Genomic DNA, 25,796 nt, shown 5'->3' on the forward strand with positions numbered 1-25,796 from the left:
CCACACCTTCCTCACCTCTGCTGGGCAGTGGCGGTTCTGGGTGACCCTGAGGTGTCTGCTTAGTCCCTGCAGCTTTGTCTCTCCAGAGTAAAATTAAAACGTCATTTGCTTGACAATGGAGATTCCTTGGGCTTCAACATTCAGCACTATAGTTCAACCGAAAAGACTGGAGACTAGATAGCAAATCTATTTCTCTAAAATATTCACTCCCCAAAGACACTGAAAACAGCAAAATGTGGAATAGGAAGTATCGTGGTATTTTTTATATACACCTAATAAAGCAATATTAAAGCCTGTATACAGATCAATCAGCGATCAATCATCCCCAGAGCACTGGTTACCACTTTGTCCTGCACCTGTCCGAGTAACCTCGGGCACAGTACAAGCCCCAAGTTGGTGGCCAGGTGCAGGGGACAGGCACAGTCCTCACTCCTGACAGACACCTCTATCTTCTCCAGCAGCATCCCACATCTTTTAATGCTAAATTATCAATCCCCGAATTTTAAAAGGTTGGGGCGGGTGCAGTGGCTCACATCTGTAATCCTAGCACTTAGGGAGGCTGAGGTGGGCAGATTATCTGAGGTCAGGAGTTCGAGATCAGCCTGCCCAACATGGCTAAACCCCATCTCTACTAAAAATGCAAAAAGCAGCCAGGCATGGTGATATGTGATAGTAATCCCAGCTACTCAGGAGGCTGAGGCAGGAGCATCGCTTGAACCCGGGAGGTGGAGGTTGCAGTGAGCTGAGATTGCGCCACTGCACTCCAGCCCGGAGGAAAGAGTGAGACTATCGCCAAAAAAAATTAAAAAGGAGGAATCAATTTTCCTTCACAGAAGAAATGATTTTATTCCATTTGAGAAAAGCAAAGGATACATTCTTTGTCTGACAAAAGTGATTCTGTCATGGAACTCCAAGGCCTGCCTGGTGAAGTGCCAGTGGCAGATGTTAGAAGAACCTGCGGCCCTCAGTGACAGGGAGAGCACAGACATTTGGCTGGAAAAGCACTTGCATGATCAAAACATTTCCTATTGCAGAGATTCAGAAGTTCTTTCCATCCTGAAGATCATTCTGGTCTCTAATTTAAGATTGAAGATGGTTTAATTTGCTAATGGAACCCAGGCCAGTTGTTTTTTTCACACAACTGAAAGGAGAGAAATTGGAAATCACTCTTTACATGGTGAGACCTTTGAAACTTTTCTCCAGGCCTCATGCGTCAAAGGCCATCACTGTCCCTCCACCCAGCATCTGGGCAGTGTCTGCCTCCTGTCCAGAACTCTTGGAGGCCGGGCCAAGAGCCACCTCAGCGCCTCCCACCGCTCCATGCCACAGGGCAGCACCAACTCCCACGCAGTAGCAGGCTCTGCCCAGCAGTCCCCAGCCCATCCACAGCACCACTGCTGCCTTGGCAGCAGGAAGGGCTGGGAAAACTGCAAGCCTCTTCCTCCCTCAGGTGTTCTGATCGCCTTTAACAACCAGGGTCACCTCTAGCCCCTCCATCAAGCCTTTGGTCCTGGAACATTGTGAGTTACATTGTATACAGTGTTAAGGGCATCACCCAGAGAAAAAGGACGAAGCAGCCTTCTCACTCTGGAGCTCCGAAGAAGTGAGCCAGGGAAGCAGCAGGGGGAGCGCCCTGTGTTAGGTGTGCACAGGGGCTGCGGCTCTCAGCACAGGCCTGACGAATGCCCAGCTTCAGATGCCAACCATGGTGGAGCCTCAGTGACAGGCACTCATCCTCCCCTCCAAACACTGGCCTGCAAGAGCTCCTTCCAAGGAGGACAAGTGGGAGAATCCAGACAGCCACACTGTGGGACGGCTCCTGCGGAACTGGGCACAGCCTGTGTGTGCTTGGCCTGGGAGATGCCTGTGTGTCACACTAAGCAGCTCTAAAAGGACAGGAGCAGGACTGCCCTTTATTCAACAGTGCAGCAGTTTGGGTCCAGGGCTTTATCAACTCTAGAAATGGCATTGCCTCAAAAAGGCTAACTGAGGGGGCCAATATGAAGTAGGCTTGTTACAATTGTAACTGTCACTCTCTAAAACAGGGTGGCATGCCAAGACTATTCCACAGCACCTTTGCCAGGCAGACAGAGAACACTCCTTCTCAGAGCCAATCCCCACTCCACAGCAAGTGAGGATACACCGAGAGCCAGGCAACCCATGCAGATGCCACTGGCTCTCACACTGCAGGTCCCTTCACAGAGGCCATTTCTTTCCCTCCAAGCACGTCCAACTTGGGGGTCCACACAGTGCTGCTATGAACTGGCCAGTCCACTAAATGTCACATGGAAATGGCTCTCTTGCTGCACCTCTCTGGATAGAGGCTGAGGTCGCTGCTGTTTTAGATCCTGCCGGCTTAGACTGGGTAAGGCCATGCCCAGGGCCAGTGCAATTGAGAATACTGCAGTGACTTCTGAAAAGTGTCCATCCTTCCCCGGAAGCAAAATGCAGCACCCCTAGGCCATCGCCAATGACAGCTGAGGCACATCAACAGCCAATTGCTAAAGCTGGGCTGATTCTTTAAAAACAAAGCTTAGTTCCCTGCCTGGGTGGTCTGACTGAACTGGCTGTCTGCAGAAGGGACGGTTGGCACTGCAACTGCTAGTCTGGGGGCTTGCCCTGGAACTGTACCCATTGCCATTGAGCCATTGGGGATGACAGCTGTGTTCAAGCTATTAGGGGTCTCACCACTAGCTTGTATTTTAAAATAGACCAAATAAAAGATAGGCAAGACAATACCAATTAGAAGCATGATGAAAACAGCATTCCACCACTGAATGCCACAATCTGCACCATCCATTGGCGTCTTTGGAGGTGCCGGGAGCAGTGGCTGATGGGAGGTGTCTATGCAGTAACTTTCATGTAAAAAGATTTCTGACTGCACTGCACACTCAATGTCCTGGTCAATCCCCTTAAAGAAATCCATCAGTTGGCTGGCCTGGGCATCGGTGCCTGCACCTGCTCTGTCTGCATCTGGCAGTTCCACGGTCACTGTGGTCTCGGAAGATGGGCTCAGAAGGGGTTTTAGTTCTTTGTGGGTCTCTGTCAGGATCCCATGGTTTTTCACTGGAATCTTAATAGATTTCAAAGCATATAAGTCTTGTTCTCTGATGAAGTTGTTGACTTTCTTGATATCTGCAACCTAGGAAAGCATGAAGATAAACATCACAAAATATGTGGAGCTCCTTAAAAATAACTTTCCAGAAAGTGGCTCTTAATCTTTCTGGGTGATGATTCAAGCCCACTTCACTGATGAATCTGATGAAGACTGGAAAACTGCAGCTGTACACAAAGTGAGTTTAGGCTGAAATTTTGTTTTTTTGCTTTCACTCAACCTCAATATATAGTTAGTAATCAGATATTCCTAAAGATTTATAGGTTTGAACAATTTAAGATCAGTTTTGAAAAACAGATCTTTCTTAAACTGTTTAAAGTGTGACTGCAACAAAATGCTTTGGGCGAAACCACCATGGCACTAAAAGGAATGTTGCAGCCTTTTCCACCTTTAACTTTTGAGGCAATAGTGCCCCCATCTGCCTGCCTTCCCCCTCATGCCAGAACTAAGTAGCTGCCAGATGTTAGCATTCACCAAACACACAGCCTCAGCCAGCTCTGCAGACACACTCAAAATCCAGTTTACCTGTAATAAAGTTGAGAGATATGCCCTCGGCATTTTCTTTCCCAGAAACACTGTGGGGTATATAAACTTATTAAATAGAAGTGACTTACAGTTACAGTACTAAATTGTCAGGAAAAAGGAATAATGCTATGAGTTTTATCAAGTAACTAAGTTCATGACAAACTCCTCTCATAATCAAACACTAAGATTTAAGAAGCAGGGGGAAATTTAAGTCAAAGGGTAACCGCTCCCTCAAACTAATGTTTGAAAACTTTCCAAAAGCATCAGAGATGAACTCTAAACTTTTAACACTTAAGTCCACTTAAACTAGAAAGTGAATACAGCCAACAGATCTCATTCAAATCAATCATTTCCATTATTATTCAGCAACTGCTGTTATTGTAACTGAATTGGGGTAGGGGACATTTTTAATTTACTATGTCCTGAATCTAATGCATGAGACCCTTGAGATCTTTCTGTCTCTGCCTTTAATAAATTAAGAGCAAATTTATTTACTTCAAATAGGAAAACTGATCACTTATCAAAGGCTTTATATATTCTTTACAGATTTAGACATCACCACACCAAGAAGCCTACTCCATCTATTCTCCAGTCTTTGTAGGACAGGCTTCATTTTTCAGCCCATGTTCTGTAAGCCACACAGTATGCCTGCAGAAGCTGCTTATTGGAGCCAAATATAAATGTCAGTACAATTTAAAGACCACTATGTGTCCCCGGAGACCAACCTGTTTATTTCCCTGAAAGACCGCAACACCCCCACACAACATGTTTTAGACATTTGGACCTTGTTAGATAAGACACTTGTAGGAGAAAGAGATTTTTTAAATTAAGTAGCTTCTATACCCTTAGAGAAGGCCATACAAATTTGTAGCACAGTGTTAGCAAAGTGAAATAGTTACAATCTAGGAGAAAATGCAGCAATTCTAGAAATACTTTCCTACTTACTTTGCCATTGTTAATCACTCTGAATGCTAAAAACATAATTAGAGAAAAACAGGGTTATATAGATACACAGCATACAAAAGATCATGCAGTTCTAAAAGAGAGAAGGTAAAACTACCAGTCAAGTAAGCTACCACCAAGAAAGGTTCAGAAAAATAAAAGCAACAAGAAAAGCAAGCATACCATAGAAATCTGGGATTAAATTCTGCCTGGTATCTCCAGCCCCATTAGGTCTAAAATAAAATGTGCTCGAAAGAAGAAAAAAGGTTTCAGAATTTCCGTGTGGAGAAAACAGGAAAAGGGGAAGTTCCCTGCAGAGAAGGAAATGCGCTAACCCTCCCTCTTTGGGGGCCAGGGTTCGGAACTCAAGGTACTCCCCACCTGCATTCCAATTCTGGCTAAACAGGGGAGTCCTTGGCTGCTACAGCAGGCCTCTCCTGACGGCCTGGCAGGGTTAAGAAGGGCGGCAAGGGCACCCACCCTGCAGTGAGTTCCCCGTGTTCCTTGAAATGGAGTGGGGCAGAGCCCCTGAGGGGTGTCTTACTTTGCAGCCATACTGCAGAGCCAGCTTGTTGAGGCTGTCTTCCTGGGCCAGCTCCCGCTGCAGCAGCACCACGTCACCTGCTCCCGCCTGGTGAGGCTGGTGGACACCGCTCTTCTGGAGCTCCTTGCCGCGGGGCCGCAAAACCACACGGTGAGACTCTTCTTCAGAAGCGTCCCCCGAGTCCCCACTGCCATTCTTAAACATGTATACGTGGCTGGTCGGAGTCCTACAGACAACAGCTGGGCCTTGGAAGGTCTTGCTTAACAATTCCTTGTGCCTCATTTTCTTCACTGAAAACCAAGCCCGAGGATTAATTCCACAGAAGACATAATCATCCCTCCACCGCCTAGTTTCAAGAGAAGTGTCTTGTTAGAGAGTATATTCCTTTTCCTAATCACTGCAAATACTCAACAAATATCAATAGAAAAAAAAGAATGTGCTTATGCTGGCTGAGATGGAAGAGGATAGGCAGAATAAAAACCCTTTGTTTTTTCTAATTGCATACGTTTTGTGCAGAAAACAAACCCTGCTCCTATTCCTCATCCATAGCTGTCTCCCCCAAACCCACATATGTAAAGAAACAACTACTTTTGGTCTCACAGTAGTAAGCTGAGATCCTTGCAATGGAAAGTAAGGGCTGCTGCCAGCCTCCGTGCACTCAGAATCTTCAACTCAGAACCTTTGCACAATAACTCTGCATTCAATATTTTACACATTGCAAAGTGTCTTCACTAAGAAGGTGAACGCTAAGGACTCTTGCTTAGAACTATGGGACTAAACTGCTCTTATTTCGACACAGTTTAACTCATAGTATGTGGAGCAAGCTAGCGGGAAAATACATGCCTGTCGGCCGGAGAAAACCGTCCGGCTTGCTCACGGGTCACTTTGCATTCATTACTTCCCCATGTCTGGTTTTTATTTTCACCTTGAGTCAACAGCCAAAGCCACAACACCCCTGTTCCTCTCTCCAAGTTGTTCGGGTGAGATTCCAGAAACGAAATCTCGAACACGCCGACAACTTCAGAAAAAGGTGGCTTCGGAGCCACAGGGGAGCAGCCCATACGGGGACAGCCTGTGGCCCCAGCTCGACCCCCTACTCCCGGCCCACGCCACGCCTTCGAGGGCCACAGACCCACAGCCCGCTCCGCGCACTCCTGAGCCTGCCCAGAGGAGGGAGGCGGCCGGCGGTCCTCGAGGGGTTGAGGGTCACCTGCAGGACCACGGCGGCAGCCCGGGGACGGGGCCAGCCTTCGCGGCCGAGCTCAGGGGCGGCAGCAGCTCTCAGGCCCGCTTCCCTCCGAGTCCCTTCTGCGAAAAGATGCGGCACCTCAACAAGAGTTGACAGGAAAATGGGGAGCGGCCCGGCCCTAGGGCTCCACGGGCGGGGCCCTAACATTCCATAAGGCAGAACCTCTGACCTCTGACCCCCAACCCTAGCCACCTGGGGCCAGCCCTCGACAGTCGCGGCCACCGCCCCTTCAGCTGGAGGGTCCCCCTAGGAGCCCGGGGAGGGGCGGCCCGCCTGCGAACCCACGAGCTAGGCCAGGCCGCCGTACCGCCATGAGCCCGCGCGGCTCCCTAGCCAGACCGCGGCCCCCTCGTCCAGACCCCGGTACCTCAGCGCCCAGGCTCCGCCGCGACCGGCGACCGGCGACCTGCGACCCCCCGACCTGCGACCCCCGACCCGCGACCCACGACCCGCAGCCGCCGCCGCGCCTGCGGATTGGCTACGAACATCAGCAGGGCCCTCCTGGGGGCGGGACTGGGGAGGCAGCCAATGAAGTCAGCGGTGGGCGGGCACTGGAGCGAACCTGGCTGCGCGGAGAGCTCATCCCGGGACCACAGGGCCCGGGGCGGGGCGGGGCGGGGATCGGGGCGGGGTCAGGGTTCCATACCCCGGACGTGGCCCTCGCCCCGCCCACCCGCCTACCAGGTCTACCCGCGCGGACCCTGGCTTGTTTACGCGTCTGTTCGGAGTAATAAAGCACCTCGGATCCTCCCTCCCAAAGTGCTTGGCTTTGTGCTGAGCCGCAGCTTTCTCGCCCGTAAAGAGGCCTTTGACCCCGCTTGGGGGTAATGATCTGTAGCTGTGACTCGGGGTGGATTCCAGTAGCGTGGGGTCCCCTGAGCCCTCCTGCGGGGGAAGGGCTGGGCGCAGATGGGCGAGGGGTCTGTCTGCGGCGGGATCTGCACTCCTGGGCCTTTGAGGGCCGCACCAGGGGCGGCATTGCCCCACCCCGAGAAGAAAACAGAAATCCACGAGTGTAAAACATGGATGCGGACAACAGGGACCAAGAAAACTTAAGTCGTGTTTATCAAATGTCACGTGGCCGAGGATTTTTTTAGATTAAAAGTGATGGAAGAATTCTCACACACTGGCCGGGCGCGGTGGCTCACGCCTGTAATCCCAGCACTTTGGGAGGCTGAGGCTGGTGGATCACGAGGTCAGGAGTTCGAGACCAGCCTGGCCAAGATGGTGAAACCCCGTCTCTACTAAAAATACAAAAAAAAAAAAAAAAAAATTAGCCGGGCATGGTGGCGGGCGCCTGTAATCCCAGCTACTCAGGAGGCTGAGACAGAGAATTGCTTGAACCCGGAGGCGGAGGTTGCAGTGAGCCGAGATCCCGCCACTGCACTCCAGCCTGGGCAACAGAGGGAGACTCCGTCTCAACAAAAACAAAAACCTCACACACTAAGGCACAAAGTTTAGAGCTTCTACTTAAAAAGGAAAACCAAAATTAAAAAGCAGATAACCTGGGGAAAATAAACTCAACACAACAAAGGATTAAAATCCTTCGCTGAGAGAGACTTCATATGAATAGGAAAGATGCTAAGATCTCAGTAGGTCTGAGGGAGACCTCAGAGAGAACAGGAGCAGATAATTCAGCAAACAATGCAAATGGTCAACAGGTTGAAAATGTTTTTAACCTTCACTTGCAATCAGATTAAACAACAAAGCAAACATTAAAACAAGATCTCACAAACCTTTTCCCACTAATAGGATTTGACTGTGTCCACACCCAAAACTCATCTTGAATTGTAGCTCCCACAGTTTCCACCTGTTGTGGGAGGGACCTGGTGGGAGGTGATTGAATCATGGGAGCAGGTGTTTTCTGTGCTGTTCTCCAGATAGCAAATGAGTCTCACTAGATCTGATGGTTTTATAAAGGGAAGTTGCCCTGCACAAGTTATTTTCTTTTATCTGCTGCCATGTGAGACGCACCTTTCACCTTCAGCCATTATTGTGAGGCCTCCCCAGCCACGTGGAACTGTGAGTCCATTAAACCTCTTTCTTTTGCGCAGTCTCGGGTATGTGTTTATCAGCAGCGTGAAAACGGACTATACACCCACTTAAACTAAAAGTCAAATTGTTAATCTTGGTGGACAAAGCCCAAAATGGTCTGGACTCCAGGACTTACCCTCCCCTAACCCCCAGGGTTCTCAAGACTCTGGCCTTGGAATGAGAGTAACATCATCAGCTTCCCTGGTTCTGATGTTTTTGGACCTGCACTGAACCATATTATCTGCATCCCAGGGTCTCCAGCTTGCAGACACCCCTGTCCCGGGACTTTCAGTCTCCATAATTGTGTGAGCCAATTCTAATCTCTCTCTCACTCACTCTCTCTCTGTCTCTCTCTATAGGTAGACATAGATATATACATCTATAGATAGGTAAATAGATAATAGATATCTCCTATTGATCAATAGATGATAGATAGATAGATAGACAGGTATCTCCTATCGGTAGGTAGGTAGGTAGATAGATTAGACGAATTAGATAGATAGATAGCTCCTATCAGTTCTGTCTCTCTGGAGGACATATCTATCTGTAGATACATAGGTATCTCCTATCAGTTCTGTCTCTCTGGAGGACCTGACTCTGTATCTGTAGATAGATAGGTATCTCCTATTGGTTCTGTCTCTCTGGAGAACCTAATACAGGCTTCAAGGCTCCTTCTCTCAAGCTGCTTGCATTACTGGACTGTCTGAGCCTCAGGCCTCAAAGTAAGTCATCTTCCCAGTGAGTTCTCCCCTGTCCACCGGGTATATGTAGGTGCTCCCTTAGTGCTCTGTGAGAACACGGTTTCTTCATAGTACTTCCCAGTTCATTTACTTGTCATTTATTGCCAGAATACTCCTGTCCCCATACAACTTCCAGGGCCCAGCTGAGTGGCGGCGTCTAGAGGTGCTCATTCAATATGGGCTCATTAGGAGAGCTGTTCTGATGACCTGACCCAGGATACGGGAAGGAAAACTAAAATTAAAAAGCATATTATCTGGGGAAAATAAGTGCATCCTGACAAAGGATTAAAATCCTGAGTTGAGAGCACCAAAATCCAAATCCTAGTGTGTCTATTCCAGAGGCCTGGCTCTCAGCCACCAGCTGTACTTTGGGCCCAAGGCACCTGGCCATGGCCTGATGGGTTTGGCAAATCCAGGAGTCAGAATTTCAAAGTGTGACTAATGGCAAGAAAAGTCACAACAGAATTTGCAAAGCTGGATTAGTATTGCTGCTCTCTGATCGGTTATGGTTGTTTCATTCATTCAGTGTGTCCAATAAAAAATAAATCCAGACTTAGTAAGGATAAAGTTTATTCCGAAAGACTATTGCAAGGTGGTGGGAGGGACTATTCCAATGGGAGAACTTCTGACCATAAGCTCCGTAACATCTCAAGAGTTAGACGAAAGTTCTCCTTTCACAGCGAAGTAACAAAGCTAGAAAGAGCACGGTGTGGGGAAGTGGGATGAAAGGGTGGTGGGATCCGGTAGTAAATGAGAGAATGTTCTACCTGGGGTCAGCCAAGTCTCAGGAAGGGCTTATGTTGGCTCAGGTTGTGGTGGAGTCAAGGTTTATTCAGTGGGCTAGGGGAAGAGAGAAGCCTAATCAAAGTTTGGTTAGTAAGCATTTTGTTCCAATTGATCACTGGGGTCAAGGAGTTTCACTAATTATTTATGAGACAAAGGGAATTTGGAGGGTCTGAGGCTGGCATTGTCATAGGTAAACCAGGGCGGCATTTGTGGGTCTTACCTAAGTCATATAGAGAAGGAAGTTTCTTTGTAGTAGGTGTTTTCCAGAACACAAAGGATGGAGGAATTTCTTAAACTCTACTGTTCTCCAGGAGCACAAGGTTTGGGTAGAGTTCAGCACTGTCAAGCTTATGTCTGTGGCACTCCTTCCGTGTGCTGGGGCACAGTGGTGGACAAAGCTATAAGGTCAACTTTGATTGGCTGTATAAGGCTGATAAGGCCTCATAGCCTTACAATTGCCACAAGGAAGATGGAAAATCAAAGACATACACAGAAAAGGTCATTACAGATGGTGCAAGATCTTCCAAAGAAACAAGGTCATGCATGTGAGCAAAAATTATATAAACTTTGTAAAGGCAAAAGAATGGCTGCGTCCTTTCAAGGTCATATGAGGACTTGGCCAGCTAGACTGCCCAAGAATTAAGTGATTGTCAAGGCAGCAGTTCTCAAAGTGTGTTCTAGGGATCCCGGAGTCTGTGATGTCCAAACGATGTTCATAGTAATGCCAACATTATTTGCCTGTTGCATTTCACTTTCTCCTGATGTATAATAATTTAGCTAATGTTTGTTGAGTCCTTACTGAATACAACACCCCTGGGAGGTAGGAACTATTATAATCCTCAACTTACAGTTGGAAAAACTGACTAGAGGAGAAATTGCAAGTTTGCCACCTAATATCAATTCTCATCTTTTCCTTTAGAAACAGAACCCCAACATTATTGGGCGCATCAGCATGCCAAGCCAAGACCACATGTCAGCCTTCCTTGCAGTGGGGTGTACGCATGTGAATGAGTTCTAGACAATGAGGTAAAAGAAGAAAATGTGAGCGGGACTACTGAAAAAGTCCTTAAAAGGGGGAGATCTGGAAAAGCTCTGAAATGTGAGTGCCTTTTAAAATTCTCCCTGCCTCTCTGCTGCCTGGAATAAAGATGTGATGGCCAGAGCACATGCAGTCATCTTGGACGATGAGGTGGAATCCATGCGCTAAGTAAGGATGGCAGAGCAGAATGGTGGACGGGGTGTAAAAGAGAAATAAATGTCCTCATGTTTAAGATGCTGTTAAGATCTCTATCAGTAGCAGCTGAATAACTTCCTAATTTATATGCTTATGCACAAAGATTAAGTTACTTGCTCAAGATGTCATAGCTAGTAAGTACAAGAGACAGGATAAAACCCCAGACTGTGGCTCCATAGCCCCAATCTTGTGAAAGCTTCTGAGCAGGGCCCATTTTTGCTTTCACTGCTGACTCAGCCCTACCCAGGAAGTCTGCTCACCTGGTCAACATTTTCCCCAGAAACATCCCCAGGTTTTCTCCCCAGGCCTTGGCTTGACTGCCTGAGTTACAGTATCTCTGGCCTGAGTTTCCTGAGGCCAGATGAGAAGTGTTAAGAGTGACATGACTTGTCTACTGAAGTGTGCCAGGATCACATCCACCAAGGACTCCACTACTGTGGCCCCAAGAAAGCTGTGACTAAACCTGCACAAGCAGACATGCCTGCCCAGATGCCAAAGCTGTGTCGCCTCATCCCTGTGCCCGACCTCCCTTGGAGCCCTAGCAAGGGTAGGGAGAGAAGAAAAGTAGCAGGTGCTCACTGAGTGGCTGGCTTTCACAAACTGTGTCAAAAATCCAGTGGGTGGAGAGCAGAGAACTGTATTATCAAAGTCATTAGAATTTCTTAAGCTACAACTGCTCATTTTATAGAGAGGAATTTAAGACCCAGAGACATGAGGGGACCTGCCTGAGTCTGCACAGCAGGTTAGCGCATCGGGAGATGAGCTGAGTCCAAAGCCAACTCTACATTCAGTGGCTGTGTGATGTTGGCTGAGTCCTGTAAGCCTTCTGGACTTTGGTTTTCCAGTGCTACTGTGTTGTTCCCTATGCTCGGGGTGACCATACATTCTTTCTGTCCAAAACAATCCCAGAGCATGCCTATTATCACAGCACAATTATTAGAAACACTCCTTCCCTCCTCATAGTGTCTGGACACACCCTACACCTCTCTGTGTGACAGTGATATGGTTTGGCTCTGTGTCCCCACCAAAATATCTTGTTGAATTCCCAACATTGGGGAAGGGATCTGGTAGGAGGTGATTGGATCATGGGGGCGGATTTCCCCCATGCTCTTCTCATGATAGTGAGTTGTCATGAGACCTGATGGTTTAAATGTGTGTGTGGTGTTTTAAACATTCCCCTTACTCTCTCCCTCCTGCTGCCATATGAAGAAGGTGCTTGCTTCCCCTTCACCTTCTGCCATGTTTGTAAGTTTCCTGAGGCCTCCCAGTCATGCTTCTTGTTAAGCCTTTAGAAGTGTGAGTCAATTATACCTCTTTTCTTCATAAATTACCCAGTCAAAGGTACCTCTTTATAGCAGTATAAGAACGGACTAATATAGACAATTTGCCCATGGACTGTGTGCCTGGCACCTGCTCCCCACGGACCCCCCAGAAGACTTTGCCAGTTCATTGCAGAGGCCCAGATGGCTGTCAGTATCCAAGACAGCCATGACCAATCAGCCAATATTGTCAGGGGAGGGGAAACTGATTTGCCATCCCTGCTCTGCAGTATCTAGTAGTCTGGATTTGGTTCCTTAAGTTGTGGGTTCTCTAATGACTCAGGAAAATCCATTGGTTATTACCAGTGTGGAATTTCCATTTCCAAGAAATGGAAAGAAGAAAACTTCCTGACTTCTGCTTGTTGTCAAGTCATTGTGAGAAGGGAAGCCCTTGGAAGAAACATGGCTGTGAGTGTGAGAGTTCATAGCTCCAAAGATATTGCCAACTTCAGGAATTCATGAGAAAGTAGTAGAAAGAAGAAAATAGGAAATGTATTGCATTTGGTACAGCAAAAACAATTATTAAAAGTTTAACAGGCTTATGACAAATTGGGTAAAAATGTTTGCCATCTTTGATATGTTGATACCCTTAATATATAAAAGGCATACAGATCTCAATAAAAAAGCACTTTATAGAAAAATTACCAAATGATGCAAAAATTCACTAAAGAAATACATACAGGAAAAAACTGTTAACTTTACAGATAGTCAAGTAAATGGAAATTCAAAAAACTGCAAGCTATTCGTTGTCACCTACAGACTTGGAAAAAGTCACACCTAAAAGGATGATAGTGAACTTGGCTGTGCACGTGGGGAAAGGAGTGTACTTACTCCTGGGCAGTCTCGTGGGAATGTAAATTTGGGATGTTTGTAGCATTATATAGTAGCAATTTTTTAAATGTTCATATTGTTTGATTGTGATCTCCTACGTTTAGGAGTTTACCAAGGAAGCAATTTGGACATGTAAAAAGATTTAGCTACAAGACTGTTCTTAATGGTGAGAAATGGTGGAAAAACTAAAAATGTCCAAGAGTGGGAGATTAGGTTGAGTTCATTAAACTCATTTATTAAATGGAATCAAGTATGCTTATTTAAAATAATCTTGTAAAAATATAGTTATTGACATGGAAAGATTTTTAGGAACAAGAAATACTGTTTTAAAAATCTCTAGGTGATGGTTCACGCCTATGATCCCAGCACTTTGAGAGGCCAAGGCGGGCAGATGACAAGATCAGGAGATCAAGACCATCCTGGCCAACATAGTGAAACCCCATCTCTACTACAAATATAAAAATTAGCTGGGTGTGGTGGCCTGCACCTGTAATCCCAGCTACTCGGGAGGCTGAGGCAGGAGAATTGCTTGAACCTGGGAGGCAGAGGTTGCAGTGAGCTGAGATCACACCACTGCACTCCAACAGAGTGACAGAGTGAGACTCCGTCTAAAAAAAAAAAAAAATCTCTAAGTGGATTACACCTGTAATCCCAGCACTTTGAGAGACCTAGGCAGGAGTTTGAGACCAGCCTGGGCAATATAATGAGACCCTATCTCTACCAAAAAAAAGAAATTACAAAAACTAGTCAGGCATGGTGGTGTGCACCTGTAGTCCCAGCTGCTTGGGAGGTTGAGGTGAGAGGATTGCTTGAACCCAGGAGATTGAGGCTGCAGTGAGCTGTGATCAAGCCACTGCACTCTAGCCTATGAGGCCCTGTCTCAAAAAGAAAAAAAGAAATAAAAAAAATTTTAAATGAAAATAAAAATCTCTAGAAAGCAAAGTGAGGAACATAAACCCCCCAGCATCACCTCACAGACATCCAGAGGGTTGTCAAGCTCATAGTGTCTAGTCCTAGGTGACTTTCATTGCCTTATGTCTGTTCATTTGCATTGTTTAACTTGTCACTATGGCACACATTTACTCTTATTATAAAGAGGTGGCATGCCATACCGTGGTTAAAACCACAGTTTCTGAAGTCAGGCATTCAACATTCAACTTTGAACCCAGAGTCATCCTTTAGTACCTATGAGAAAATTCTGTGGTCCCTGCAAGCCCGAATTTTCTCATCTGTGAAATGGGATCTGAGATGGTGGCTGCTATTGTGACAATTAAATGGGGTGATGCCTGTTGAGTGTTTCACAGGTCCCTAGCATATAGTAAGAACTCCGGGAATGTTAGCTATCATTATTATCAAGGGGAAACAATAAAAGCTTAAAAGTTAATTTTTCATTAAACAAATGCATTCCTGCCTGCAATGAGCTGCATGTCCGTTTCCTCCTCAAATTCGTATGTTGAAATCCCACCTCCCACAGTGATGATATTAAGTGGGGCCTCTGCGCTTGTGGTCCAAGCTACTCAGAAGGCTGAGTCAGGAGGATCCCTTGAGCCCAGGAGTTGGAGGCTGCAGTGAGCTATGATGGCACCACTGCGCTCCAGCCTGGGTGACAGAGTAAGACTGTCTCAAAACAACAAAAAAAGTGGGGCCTTTGCGAGGTGATTAGGTTATAGGGGCAGACCCCTCAAGAATGGGATTAGTACCATTGTGAAAGGGACTCCAAAGAGCCCTCTAACCCTCTCTCCACCATGTGAGGATACAGTGAGAAGGTGGCTAGCTGTTTGCACCCTGGAAGAGGGCCTAGCCATGCTGGTACCCTGGTCTCAGACTGCCAGCCTCCAGAACTGAGAAACCAATGTCTGTTGCTTCTAAGCCACCCGGTCTATGGTACTTTGTTAGAGCAGCCTGGACTAAGACACTGTCCTAACTTACCTAGCTGGAGGTAGTTTGTGAGGCTCCTCTGGGGCCCATATCTGCTCTGATCTGAAAACAAGTTTGTGGGGTGATTTTTAAGTCTGTTTGTCTACAGCTTTATTTGTGTCAGACTCAATGGTCCCCAGGGCCAGGGTGTGGGGAGGTGCCTGCAAACAGGAGGTTGATGAACCGGGCAAGCTGTCCTAGGCAGATGTCAGCTGGGGCCACCCTTCAGACCTATGTGAGACTCCACTTGGGAAGTCCAGAGCCCCACCCAAGCATCCTGGACTCCTCACGGGGCTCACCTTCCTGGGCTGACTTCCTCCTGACCCCTTCCCTTCCTCGGAGCCTGGGCTGCTCTGTTACCTCCACCTTGTTGGGGAACTGAGTCTCCTTTATTGGTTTCACCAGAAAGACACAGCCACCAGACCTTTGTAAAAAGTATACAGCAGGGTGTTTAGAGTTTTCATACTCACATCTTAATACCTCCTCTCTTTTCCTCTCAGCAGCAAAAACTCAATTCCTAATCCTCCCTACTCCTCCACCCCCATTTTCCAATCTCCTTGGTTCTTTTTTTTTTCTTTTTTTTTGTGATGGGGTCTCACTCTGTCACCCAGGATGGAGAGCGGTGGTGCAATTTTGGCTCACTGCAACCTCTGCCTCCCGGGTTCAAGTGATTCTCGTGCCTCAGCCTCCCTAGTATCTGAGATTACAGGCACCTGCCACCATGCCCGGCTAATCTTTGTATTTTTAGTAGAGACGGGGTTTCACCATGATGACCAGGCTGGTCTCGAGCTCCTGACCTCAAGTGATCCTCCTGCCTTGGCTTCCCAAAGTGCTGGGATTACAGGTGTGAGCCACCACACCAGGCCCCCCTTGGCTCTTTCTATTGCCAGCTTTTAAATTCGGCTCTGGCCTTCCTGGGCAAACCTGGGAATTATGCCCAGCTCTGGAGGGCCTAACTCAACACTTTCATGGTCTCTATCTCTTCCCAGTCCCTCAGGATACGGACAGGGCACATGCTTCTAATTACAGTGAGCCCTCTGAACCCAGGGGTTCCACATCTGTGGGGTCAACCAACTATGGATCGAAAATGTAATTAGGCTACGATGGTTGAATCTGTACTGTACACATCCAGACCTTTTTGGGGGGTCATTATTCCCTAAACAGTACAGTCTAACAACTATTTACGTAGCATTTACATTGTAGTAGGTATTCAAAATAATCTAGAGATGATTTAAAGTATATGGAAGGATGGGCATAGGTTATATGCAAATACTACACCATTTTATATCAGGTATTCATTTTGGTATTCGTGAGAGGCCCTGGAATCGATCCTCCGAGGGATAACTATACCCTTTGAAAAGCTGCCACTGGCTGATTGTGGTGGCTCACACCTGTAATCCCAGCACTTTGGGAGGCCGAGATGGGCAGATCACGAGGTCAAGAGATCAAGACCATCCTGACAAACATGGTGAAACCCCCGTCTCTACTAAAAATACAAAAATAAGGTGGGCATGGTGGCACGCACCTGTAATCCCAGCTACTCGGGAGGCTGAGGCAGGAGACTCACTTGAACCCAGGAGGCAGAGGTTGCAGTGAGCTGAGATTGCACCACTGCACTCCAGCCTGGCAACAGAGAGAGATTCTATCTCTCTATCTCAAAAAAAAAAAAAAAAAAAGAAAAAAGAAAAATAAAAGCTGCCACTCTTGGAGGAAATGTGCAGCCTGACTGTTAAGGGCTGATATATGTCTCTCCCAAATTCATATGTGGAAGTACCAACCCCCAGTGCCTCAAAAGTGGAAGTAAGGTCTTTAAAGAGGTGATTAAATTAAAATGAGGCCTGTAACATGGGGACATAATCCAATCTGACTGTTGTCCTTATAAGAAGAGGAAATTTGGATCAGGCATGGTGGCTTCTGCCCATAATCCCCCTGCTCTGGAAGGCCAAGGTTGGGGATCACTTGAGGCCAGGGATTCGAGACCAACCTGGGCAGCTTAGCAAGACCCCTAACTACAAAAAAATAAAAAAAAATTATCCAGGCATGATGGTACGCATCTGTAGTCCCAGGTACTTGAGAGGCTGAGATGGGAGGATCACTTGAGCCCAGGAGATCGAGGCTGCAGGGACCTATGATCATACCACTGCCCTCCAGCCTGGGGGAAAGACCCATCCCTAAAAAAATTTTTTTTAAGTAAAAGAAAATTTCGCCATGCAGTGAGACAGCAGACATGTGAGCACATAGAGGGAAGGCTCTGTGAGGACACAGGAAGAAAGCAGCCACCTGCAAGCCAGAGAGAGAGACCTCACAAGAAACCAACCCTGCTGACATGATCTTAGACCTCCAGCTGCCAGAACTGTGAGAAACTAAATTTCTGTTGTTTAAGACACTCAATCCATGGTGTTTGTTATGGCAGCCCAAGCAGACTAATAACACTGCCCAAGACTCTGTTGCTGGTGGAGTCAGAATTCGGCAAAAATCCATCCCATGAGTGCAGGGAACCCACTGATGGCAGCACAAAAATGCCACCCAGATGCCCAAAGGCATCCCCTCCACCTCTCCCAGATGCGCCCCTGCTGGCCAGGATGGCAGATGTGACAGAGAGAAGGCTGTGTGCCAATGTCCTTCATGATCTCATTCTCTAACACACACACACACACACACATACACACAAACACACGCTACTTGTGTGAGATAGGCACGGAGGTCCCTGACCTATCTCCTTCAGACTTTACCAGCCTTGCCACGTAAAGTAGATGGCACAGTCTGGCTGGCTTTGTCAGGACTTTTCAGATGTGGTGACAAACACCAAAATCATGGGGCAGTGCTCAGTTCAGACTGTCCTACCAGTGCTAGTGAGAAGGTCTCTGTGCCTGGGTCTTCCTGAAGAGTGGCCTCTTGGGAACCGGCCCAGGGACCTTCCATATCACCTGCACATGGCTGAGGGGTCCTGGGTTTATATTTAGAGTTTATACTTATGGGCTACCGTCTTTGAAATTGGAAATCATCTCCCCACTTTGTGTGAATACAAATAGTGCAATTCCTAAATCACTCCATTGACATTCACTTTTTTTTTTATGGCTTTATTGAGATACGTTTCACATACCATAAAATTCACTGTTCACGTTCCCTTTTGAAAATTTTCAGATTCACTTTTGAGCGAACTACACGTTGTGATTAATAATGGGGGCGAGGGGACACCATCCTGGTCTCTGGGCCAGGTGAGTTGGAGACCGGAACGGAGGGAAGCCGCTGCATCTGAATCTTGTCCCACAGGAGGGAAGTGGCAGGACATCGATGAATGAGTTTTCGGCTGTAGTCGTGTTAAGGCAAACACTTGGAACACGGATATTTTCTAGGCTTCGTTTAGATTTGATGTGTCGAGTCGATGCAGCTTTTGTCTCCTTCATGTGTGAATGGCTCAGTGGCACCGAGCAGATGGCTATAGGGTGGGAAAGCCAGGGTTTCCACTGGAATTCAGGGGAAGGAAAGCAACACCCCTTCCTCTCTCCCTCGGCAATGCTGACGACTGAGGGGCGTGTCCTCAACATAGTCAATGCTTTCACATTTTAAAATGAGAAATAAGGGGCACACTTCCCAACTTCTTGAGCCATCTTAAGGACAAGTGCCCATGTTGGGGTTTGCAGTATGATTTAGCTGCTCCCAGCCAAGATACTTGGAAGTTTTGTCTCCATCTTTCCTTGTTGCAAGCCGTCATCACCGTAGGATCAGAACCTGAGCCAGAACAGATTACATCCTAATGCATGCTGGGGAGCGACCCATATACTGTCGGAAGGAGGTCCAACATCTCAGATTACTGACTCACATGAAAGCAGAAAGAGTGGAGAACTAGCCTTGGCTGGTTTTTAAAAGAGAGTATCTATACTGAAAAGGGAAGGAAGGGAGGGAGGGGGTAAGGGCCATTCTAAGGAAAAGACCTGAAGATACTGACATCTGGGATTCCCTAATGATTGGTCCATCCAGATGACTTTAGGGCAGTGGTTCCTAACGGGGATGATTTTGCTCACAAAGGGACATTTGGGGATATCTGAAGACACAGACTGGAGAGTGTGTGTGTGTGCAGTGTGTGTATGTGTGTTTGCGTGTGTATGTGTGTGTAGTGTGTGTGTTTGTGTGTGTGTGTGTGTGCGTGCGCACGTGTGCTGCTGCTATCTGAGGATGCTGCTAAGCATCCTACATTGCACAGGAATGTCCCCATTCCCACACCAAAAAAGAATTGTCCACGCCACAATGTCAACAGAGCTAAGGCTGAGAAACCTGCCCTTCAGTGAACTTCAGCGTCTATAAGCCTGCCATGCACTTGACTATCGGAGCAGGCTTTTAATCATTTACCCTTGAACATGAGCAGACAATGATCAATTAGCAGACAATTGAAGAAAGCCCCAACACGAATGATAGTGATCAGAACACACAGAAAAAAGGTAACTTGAATGAAATAGATTATACAGGGAGAATAAAACGTGAGACATAGATAGCGACAGAAAAAACAAACCTAAATACATGAAATAAGAACAAGATGCTATTTAAAAAGTAGCAAAAAGTGGCTGGGGGCTGGGCGTGGTGGCTCACGCCTGTAATCCCAGCACTTTGGGAGGCCGAGATGGGAGGGTTGCTTGAAGCGAGGAGTTTGAGATCAGCCTGGTCAACCAGCCTGGTCTTTTCAAGATGCCATCTCAAGAAAAATGTAGCAAAAAATAAGCAGACAAATAAGAACTTTAAAAAATGAAAAATATGATTGTAGAAATAACAAACACTAAACAGCTTAGAATTAAAGTTGAGAAAAATCTTCCAAAAAGTAAGGCAAAAAATCAGAGTGAAGACAGAAGAGAAGGTATGAGAAAATCAGGGGACCAGCCAAAGAAAGTAGTAGGAGTTTTACAAAGAGAGAACAGGGAAAATGCAGGAGGAGAAATCATTGGTAAGTATTTCAAGAGGCTGGGCGCAGTGGCTCATTCCTGTAATCTCGCTTTGGGAGGCGGGTGGATCACGAGGTCAGGAGTTCGAGACCAGGCTGACCAACATGGTGAAAGCCCGGCTCTACTAAAAATACAAAAAACATTAGCCGGACGTGGTGGCACATGCCTGTAATCCCAGCTACTCAGGAGGCTGAGGCAGGAGAATTTCTTGAATCCAGGAGGCAGAGGTTGCGGTGAGCCGAGATCGCGCCACTGCACTTGCAGCCTGGGCGACAAAGCGAGACTTCATCTAAAAAACAAAAAACAAAAAAGAAAATCCCCACAACAAGAACATGAGTATTCATTCTGAAAGGGTGAAGTAGATCCACATGCAGGCATATCATGGAGAAATTTTTAAGTACTGGGGACAAAGAGATTATTTCATAAGCTTCAGGAGAGCAATTAAAAAACCAGGCCACATTCAAATAATTGGAAATAAGAATGACTTCAGATTTCTCATGATCACACCAGAAGCCAGAAGACAATTGGGACAATGCCTTCAAACTTGAGAAAATTGGTTTTCAATCTGGAATTTTTAGATCCAGACACACTGTCAATGAAATGAGAAGATGGAATAAAGGCATGTTTAGATATGCAGAATCCCCTAGAATTTGCCTCCCATATGCCTTTTCTTAGGGTGCTACTGAAGGATGTGCTTCTCCAAAACAAAGGAATACAGCAAAAGGCATCCAGGACACAGAGTGCCACACAGGAAAAACAGTGGTGGTGAAGGGTGTGCGTGAGGTGTGGGGGCCACCCTGGTCCAGACTGAGGCAAGTCAGGTAAAATGTGTCTGAATATATTCAGATAGATTGACGGAGAGTTTAGAATTCAATTATTTTATTATTTTATTTTATTTTATTTTATTTTTGAGATGGAGTCTCGCTCTGTCGCCCAGGCTGGAGTGTGGTGGCACGATCTCGGCTCACTGCAAGCCCCGCCTCCCGGGTTCACGCCATTCTCCTGCCTCAGCCTCCCAAGTAGCTGGGACTACAGGTGCCCGCCACCACGCCTGGCTAATTTTTTGTATTTTTAGTGGAGACGGGATTTCACCGTGTTAGCCAGGATGGTCTCGATCTCCTGACTTCGTGATCCTCCCACCTCGGCCTCCCAAAGTGCTGGGATTACAGGTGTGAGCCACCGCGCCCGGCCAAGTAGCTCAATTATTGATAAAAACTGAAAACTACAGATTTTTAGAAATCCAACAATTATGACTCCAGGAAAAGTAAAACCTAGTGTAGAATCTAAACTTAAGAGTGTTATACTACACGACTTGGTTGTAAAGAGTGTGCTGACCTGACCCAGTCTGAACACTACTTGGGGAGTGGGAAGGAGGGGTGTCTATGGTGTGGTGGGGTATGCAAGACCCTGCATTGCACACATGGTACCCCAACTGCCTTATGTGGCAGCCAGTGGACATAATATTTTACGAATTAAATTGTGTCCTCCTCGGAAAAGATATGTTGGAGTCCTAACCCCCAGTACCTCAGATGTGACCTTATTTGGAGATAAGGTCTTTATAGAGGTGACCACATTGAGTTCACTAGAGCAGGCCCTAACTCAGTGTGGCTGGTGTCCTTATAAAATTTGGACACAAAGACAGATATACACAGGGAAGATGACAGAGAAGACAGCCATCTACAAGCCAAAGAGAGGGACTGGAACAGATCTTCCCCTCACAGCCTTAGAAGGAGCCAATCCTGCCACCACCTTCTTCATCTTCAACTTCCAGTATCCAGAACAGTGGGACAATACATTTCTGTTTAACCTGTCCAGTTTATGGTACTTTGTTATGGCAGCCCCAGAAAATTAATGCATGAGATGAGTGGGCAAAACCGAGCAGTTTTGTGTGTATGTGTGTGTGTGTTTGTATGTATATGTGTGTGTATGTGTGTGTGTGGGTGTATGTGTGCACGCATGTGCTGCTGGTATCTGTGGATGCTGCTAAGCATCCCACATTGCACAGGACCATGCCCATTCCTGCTAAACTGCCCACCTGCTAAACAGAAATCCACAGGTGATATCTGACACTAGAAAATCAAGAGGAGCAGCAGAAGCAGTGACTTAGAGATAGAAAGGAAAATACAGAATAATTCGGACGAAAGAGTTGAATGGATTTGCCCCTAGGGAGAGGGAAATGGGAAGACAGATGATTGCTATTGTTTTTAAAAAGCCTTGTAGAATGTTTTAACTCCAGAACAGATGCTTGTATGCCTTTGATAAAAATGGAAATTTAAAAAAATTAAAGGAAGGGAAGGATAGTAGGGAGGTGGGAGGAAGGGCAATGTGCTTTCTACAGCTGGTGCTTCCTGACTAGTAACTAGGGGGAAATGCTTGGGCTGAAGTGTACCCTTCTGAATGCTGAGCTTCTTAACAGAACCCAGGAGGGAGAAGCCTGGGAAAGCCTCAGGCCCCGGCCCAGTAGGACACTTCATTCTCGCAGGTCACAAAGGTTTCAAATGTTCAACCCCAGAACTGATATTATCATGAAGGAATGAAGCCAAAGAGGTAGGTTTCTATTAGGGCAATCTGACCCAGCAAAGGGGGCTTTATGGAGGTTTCTGGTGCTAAGACAGAGAGAACTCTTTAACATCCCCTCCCCGGTAGGCTGCACCCTGGCACACTCTAAGTTGATGAACTTGGTCCCACCCACGGGCACACGGCCGTGACTATCTGGACAGAGGACAGTGCTTTCATTTGGGTGGTTCTCTTCCAGGAAGTGTTTGTATTTGATCTCGTGATAACCTAGAGAGGCCGGCTAGATGAGTTTTCTTCTCATTTTCAGACAAAGGAAGCAGGAGACAATGATGTCGTAGAATGAACTTTGGGATGAAACAGGTTGGAGTTCTTTGCTGCTGCCTACTTCCTGTGTGGCCTTGGCAAGTTGCTTAGCCTCTCTGAGCCTCAGTGTTCTCTGTTCCTCTTCTACGTCAAGTGATTCCCTCTTCATAGACTGGTGTCCAGAATTGCCTAAGACAAAGTATGTAAAGCCTGAAACCCAGTACGCCATAAGCACCAGTGGGTATTCTCACTCCTCTTCTAGCAATAAGATGCTTATTTTATTTGCAAAATAATATATCTGTTGTCCTGACTCAGAGCATGATACCCCTAGGTGAAGTATGGCATCTTGACAAGCTGGGTACTTTGAACTGAAGGACATTGGAAGGGCCTCAGAAGTAAGACCTCCCTGACCTCCTGCTACCCTCCCATATCTCCCAAAGCAAGTCATAGAAACCAGAATTCCTCTTCCCCAAGGTGGATCATAGAAACTGGAATCCTCCTCCCCCAAAGCAAGCCACAGAACCTAGAAAGGTCACTCTCTCCCTTCTCCCGTGAAGACCCTCATTCCGGAGGGGTCCTGCCCTGTATCTGGGAGGACGCAATGCTACCCAGAGAGGCCAAGACGAATCTGGACAGACAGGCCTTGCAGGGCTCCCCCTTCAGCCCGTCACCATTAGATCACACTCAGTCCATTCTTCATCGAATCCAAGCATACAGACAGTTCTCCCTGGGTTTTGGGGTTGTGAAAGGAAAATAAAATCTCAGGACCCCAATTCACTATGTCAAAGGGAAAAATTAAGCTGGAAGCTGAGTCAGGCAAGAAGCTGCCTTTCCTTTTGTTGCCCAGCAGACAGCGAAAGATGAAAAGGCCAGGCAGAGGCCAGCCGTCCCCACAGGTGGCTGCTGTGTTTACCTTGTGTAAAGTGCCGACTTGCTGACCGCTAGATGAATATATAATCAACTATGCCTGTATCCCCTCCTGTTGATGCGTAACATGTGGATTCAGTGATGTGACCACACCCTCCCTCCTTCCCCTCCTGCCTGCTTTTCCCATTTAAATACGGAAGCCCTCAAAATTCTCTTGGGAAAAAGTATGGATCACAGATTTTTTTTCCTGCAGTTTTGTGTTTCGTTTTCCCTGGAGCATCCTTAACCTTCGCTAAATAAACCTCTAAATTGCTTGAGGCCTGTTTCAGAGACCTTTTGGTTTATAGACTCATTTCTGAGGCCTCCTGTATTACATAAAACTATGAGTAAATACATTTGATAGGCATTTCTCTTGTTAACCTCTCTTTTGTTAGAGGAGTGCCGGCCATGACCATTGTGATGGTATCACATCTTTCTTCCCCTACACCATGCTCCATTTCTTTTTATTTTTATATTTTAATTTAAAAAACTATTTTATAATTTCTACAAATAATAGAGATGGAGTCTTACTATATTGCCTAGGCTGGTCTTGAATTCCTGGGCTCAAGTGATCTTCCTGCCTTGGCCTCCCAAAGTTCTAGGATTATAGGTGTGAGCCACTGCACCCGGCCCATTTCTTTTCTTTCTTTTTTTTTCTTTTTTTTCTGATACAGAGTCTTGCTCTGTCGCCCAGGCTGGAGTGCAGTGGTGCAGTCTCAGCTCACTGCAACCTCTGCTTCCCAGGTTCAAGCAATTCTCCTTCCGAGTAGCTGCGACTACAGGCATGTGCCACTATGCCTGGCTAATTTTTGTATTTTTAGTAGAGGTCAGGTTTCACTGTGTTAGCCAGGTTGGTCTTGAATTCCTGACCTCATGATCTGTCTGCCTTGGCCTCCCAAAGTGCTGGGATTACAGGCGTGAGCCACTGCACCCAGCCCATTTCTTATTTTTAAAATGTCTTCTAAGTTGCTTATCACTTTAAATAGCTTATCTGGGCTCTGGGATGCGGCAGCTATTAAGACAGGCACAAAACACTTGTGCAGCTCATATTCTGGTGTAGAGAAGACAGGGTTAAAAACTATTAGGTTGGTGCAAAAGTAGTTGAGGTTTTTGTCATTAAAAGTAATGGCAAAAATCACAACTACTTTTGCACCAAACTAAATAAGTAAGCAAAACAGTTGAGATGGTAAAGTGATTCAGAATAATACAATAGGGAGAAAAGCAGATTTCTAAGGGGTGGGGTGATCGCTATTTATTATAAAATAGGAAAGTGAGGAAAGGATTTGTTCAGGTGACATTGGAATAAAAGTAGGTAAATAAATGATGTCAATGGCAATGAATGCTATGCAGGAAAATAAAGCTGGTGGAGGGGAGGAAGACTGCTGTATTCTAGAAGTCTGGGAAGAGATGGCATCTTACTATATTGCCCAGGCTGGTCTTGAACTCTTGGGCTCAAGCCATCCTCCTGCCTTGGCTTCCCAAAGTGTTAGGATTACAGGCGTGAGTGATAAGTGGCATTTGAATGAAGTGTTAGGATTACAGGCGTGAGTGATAAGTGGCATTTGAATGAAGTGTTAGGATTACAGGCGTTACCAATGAGTGGCATTTGAATGAAGTGTTAGGATTACAGGCGTTACCAATGAGTGGCATTTGAACAAAGATGGTGGGAATTAGTGGAGTGGGGCACATATATTCCTTGTGGAAGGAAGTCCCAGCAGAGGGAGAAGGGGCCGAGGCCGTGAGCAGGTGCCCAGCCTGCAGAATGGCAGGGCCAGGGAGGTGCTGTCGCGGAGTCAGATAGCCAGCAGTGGGAGGTTGCGTGTGTACATATGTATGTGACAGACACAGGCACAACGGGACCTTTTAGATTTTTCTGTCTTGCTTTTCTCACCCAACAGCT

The 25,796-nt window shown here is 46.6% G+C and overlaps 1 protein-coding gene across 4 annotated transcripts; it reads right to left on the reverse strand.

The window, feature by feature from the left end:
• Positions 1-820: 820 nt before the first annotated feature.
• LYSMD4 (LysM domain containing 4) lies at positions 821-6,872 on the reverse strand. Of its 4 annotated transcripts, XM_009250186.4 has the most exons (4): positions 5,127-5,320; positions 4,766-4,830; positions 4,586-4,611; positions 821-3,142 (listed from the first exon to the last, which is right to left on the reverse strand). In XM_009250186.4, exons 1-4 carry the CDS (start codon positions 5,318-5,320, stop codon positions 2,534-2,536), a joined length of 894 nt encoding a protein of 297 aa, XP_009248461.1. In that variant the 3' UTR covers positions 821-2,533.
• Between the last annotated feature and the right edge of the window lie 18,924 nt (positions 6,873-25,796).

The sequence above is a fragment of the Pongo abelii genome, chromosome 16 (genome assembly GCF_028885655.2).
Source record: "Pongo abelii isolate AG06213 chromosome 16, NHGRI_mPonAbe1-v2.0_pri, whole genome shotgun sequence".
NCBI lineage: Eukaryota > Metazoa > Chordata > Mammalia > Primates > Hominidae > Pongo > Pongo abelii.

Coding starts and splice junctions, on each gene's coding strand:
- LYSMD4 (XM_009250186.4), bottom strand. CDS start 5,320: ATGGCAGTGGGGACTCGGGGGACGCTTCTGAAGAAGAGTCTCACCGTG. Junction 4,612..4,765: donor TTTAATCCCAGATTTCTATG/GTATGCTTGCTT, acceptor TTATGTTTTTAG/CATTCAGAGTGATTAACAAT. Junction 3,143..4,585: donor GAGTGATTAACAATGGCAAA/GTAAGTAGGAAA, acceptor ATGCTTTCCTAG/GTTGCAGATATCAAGAAAGT.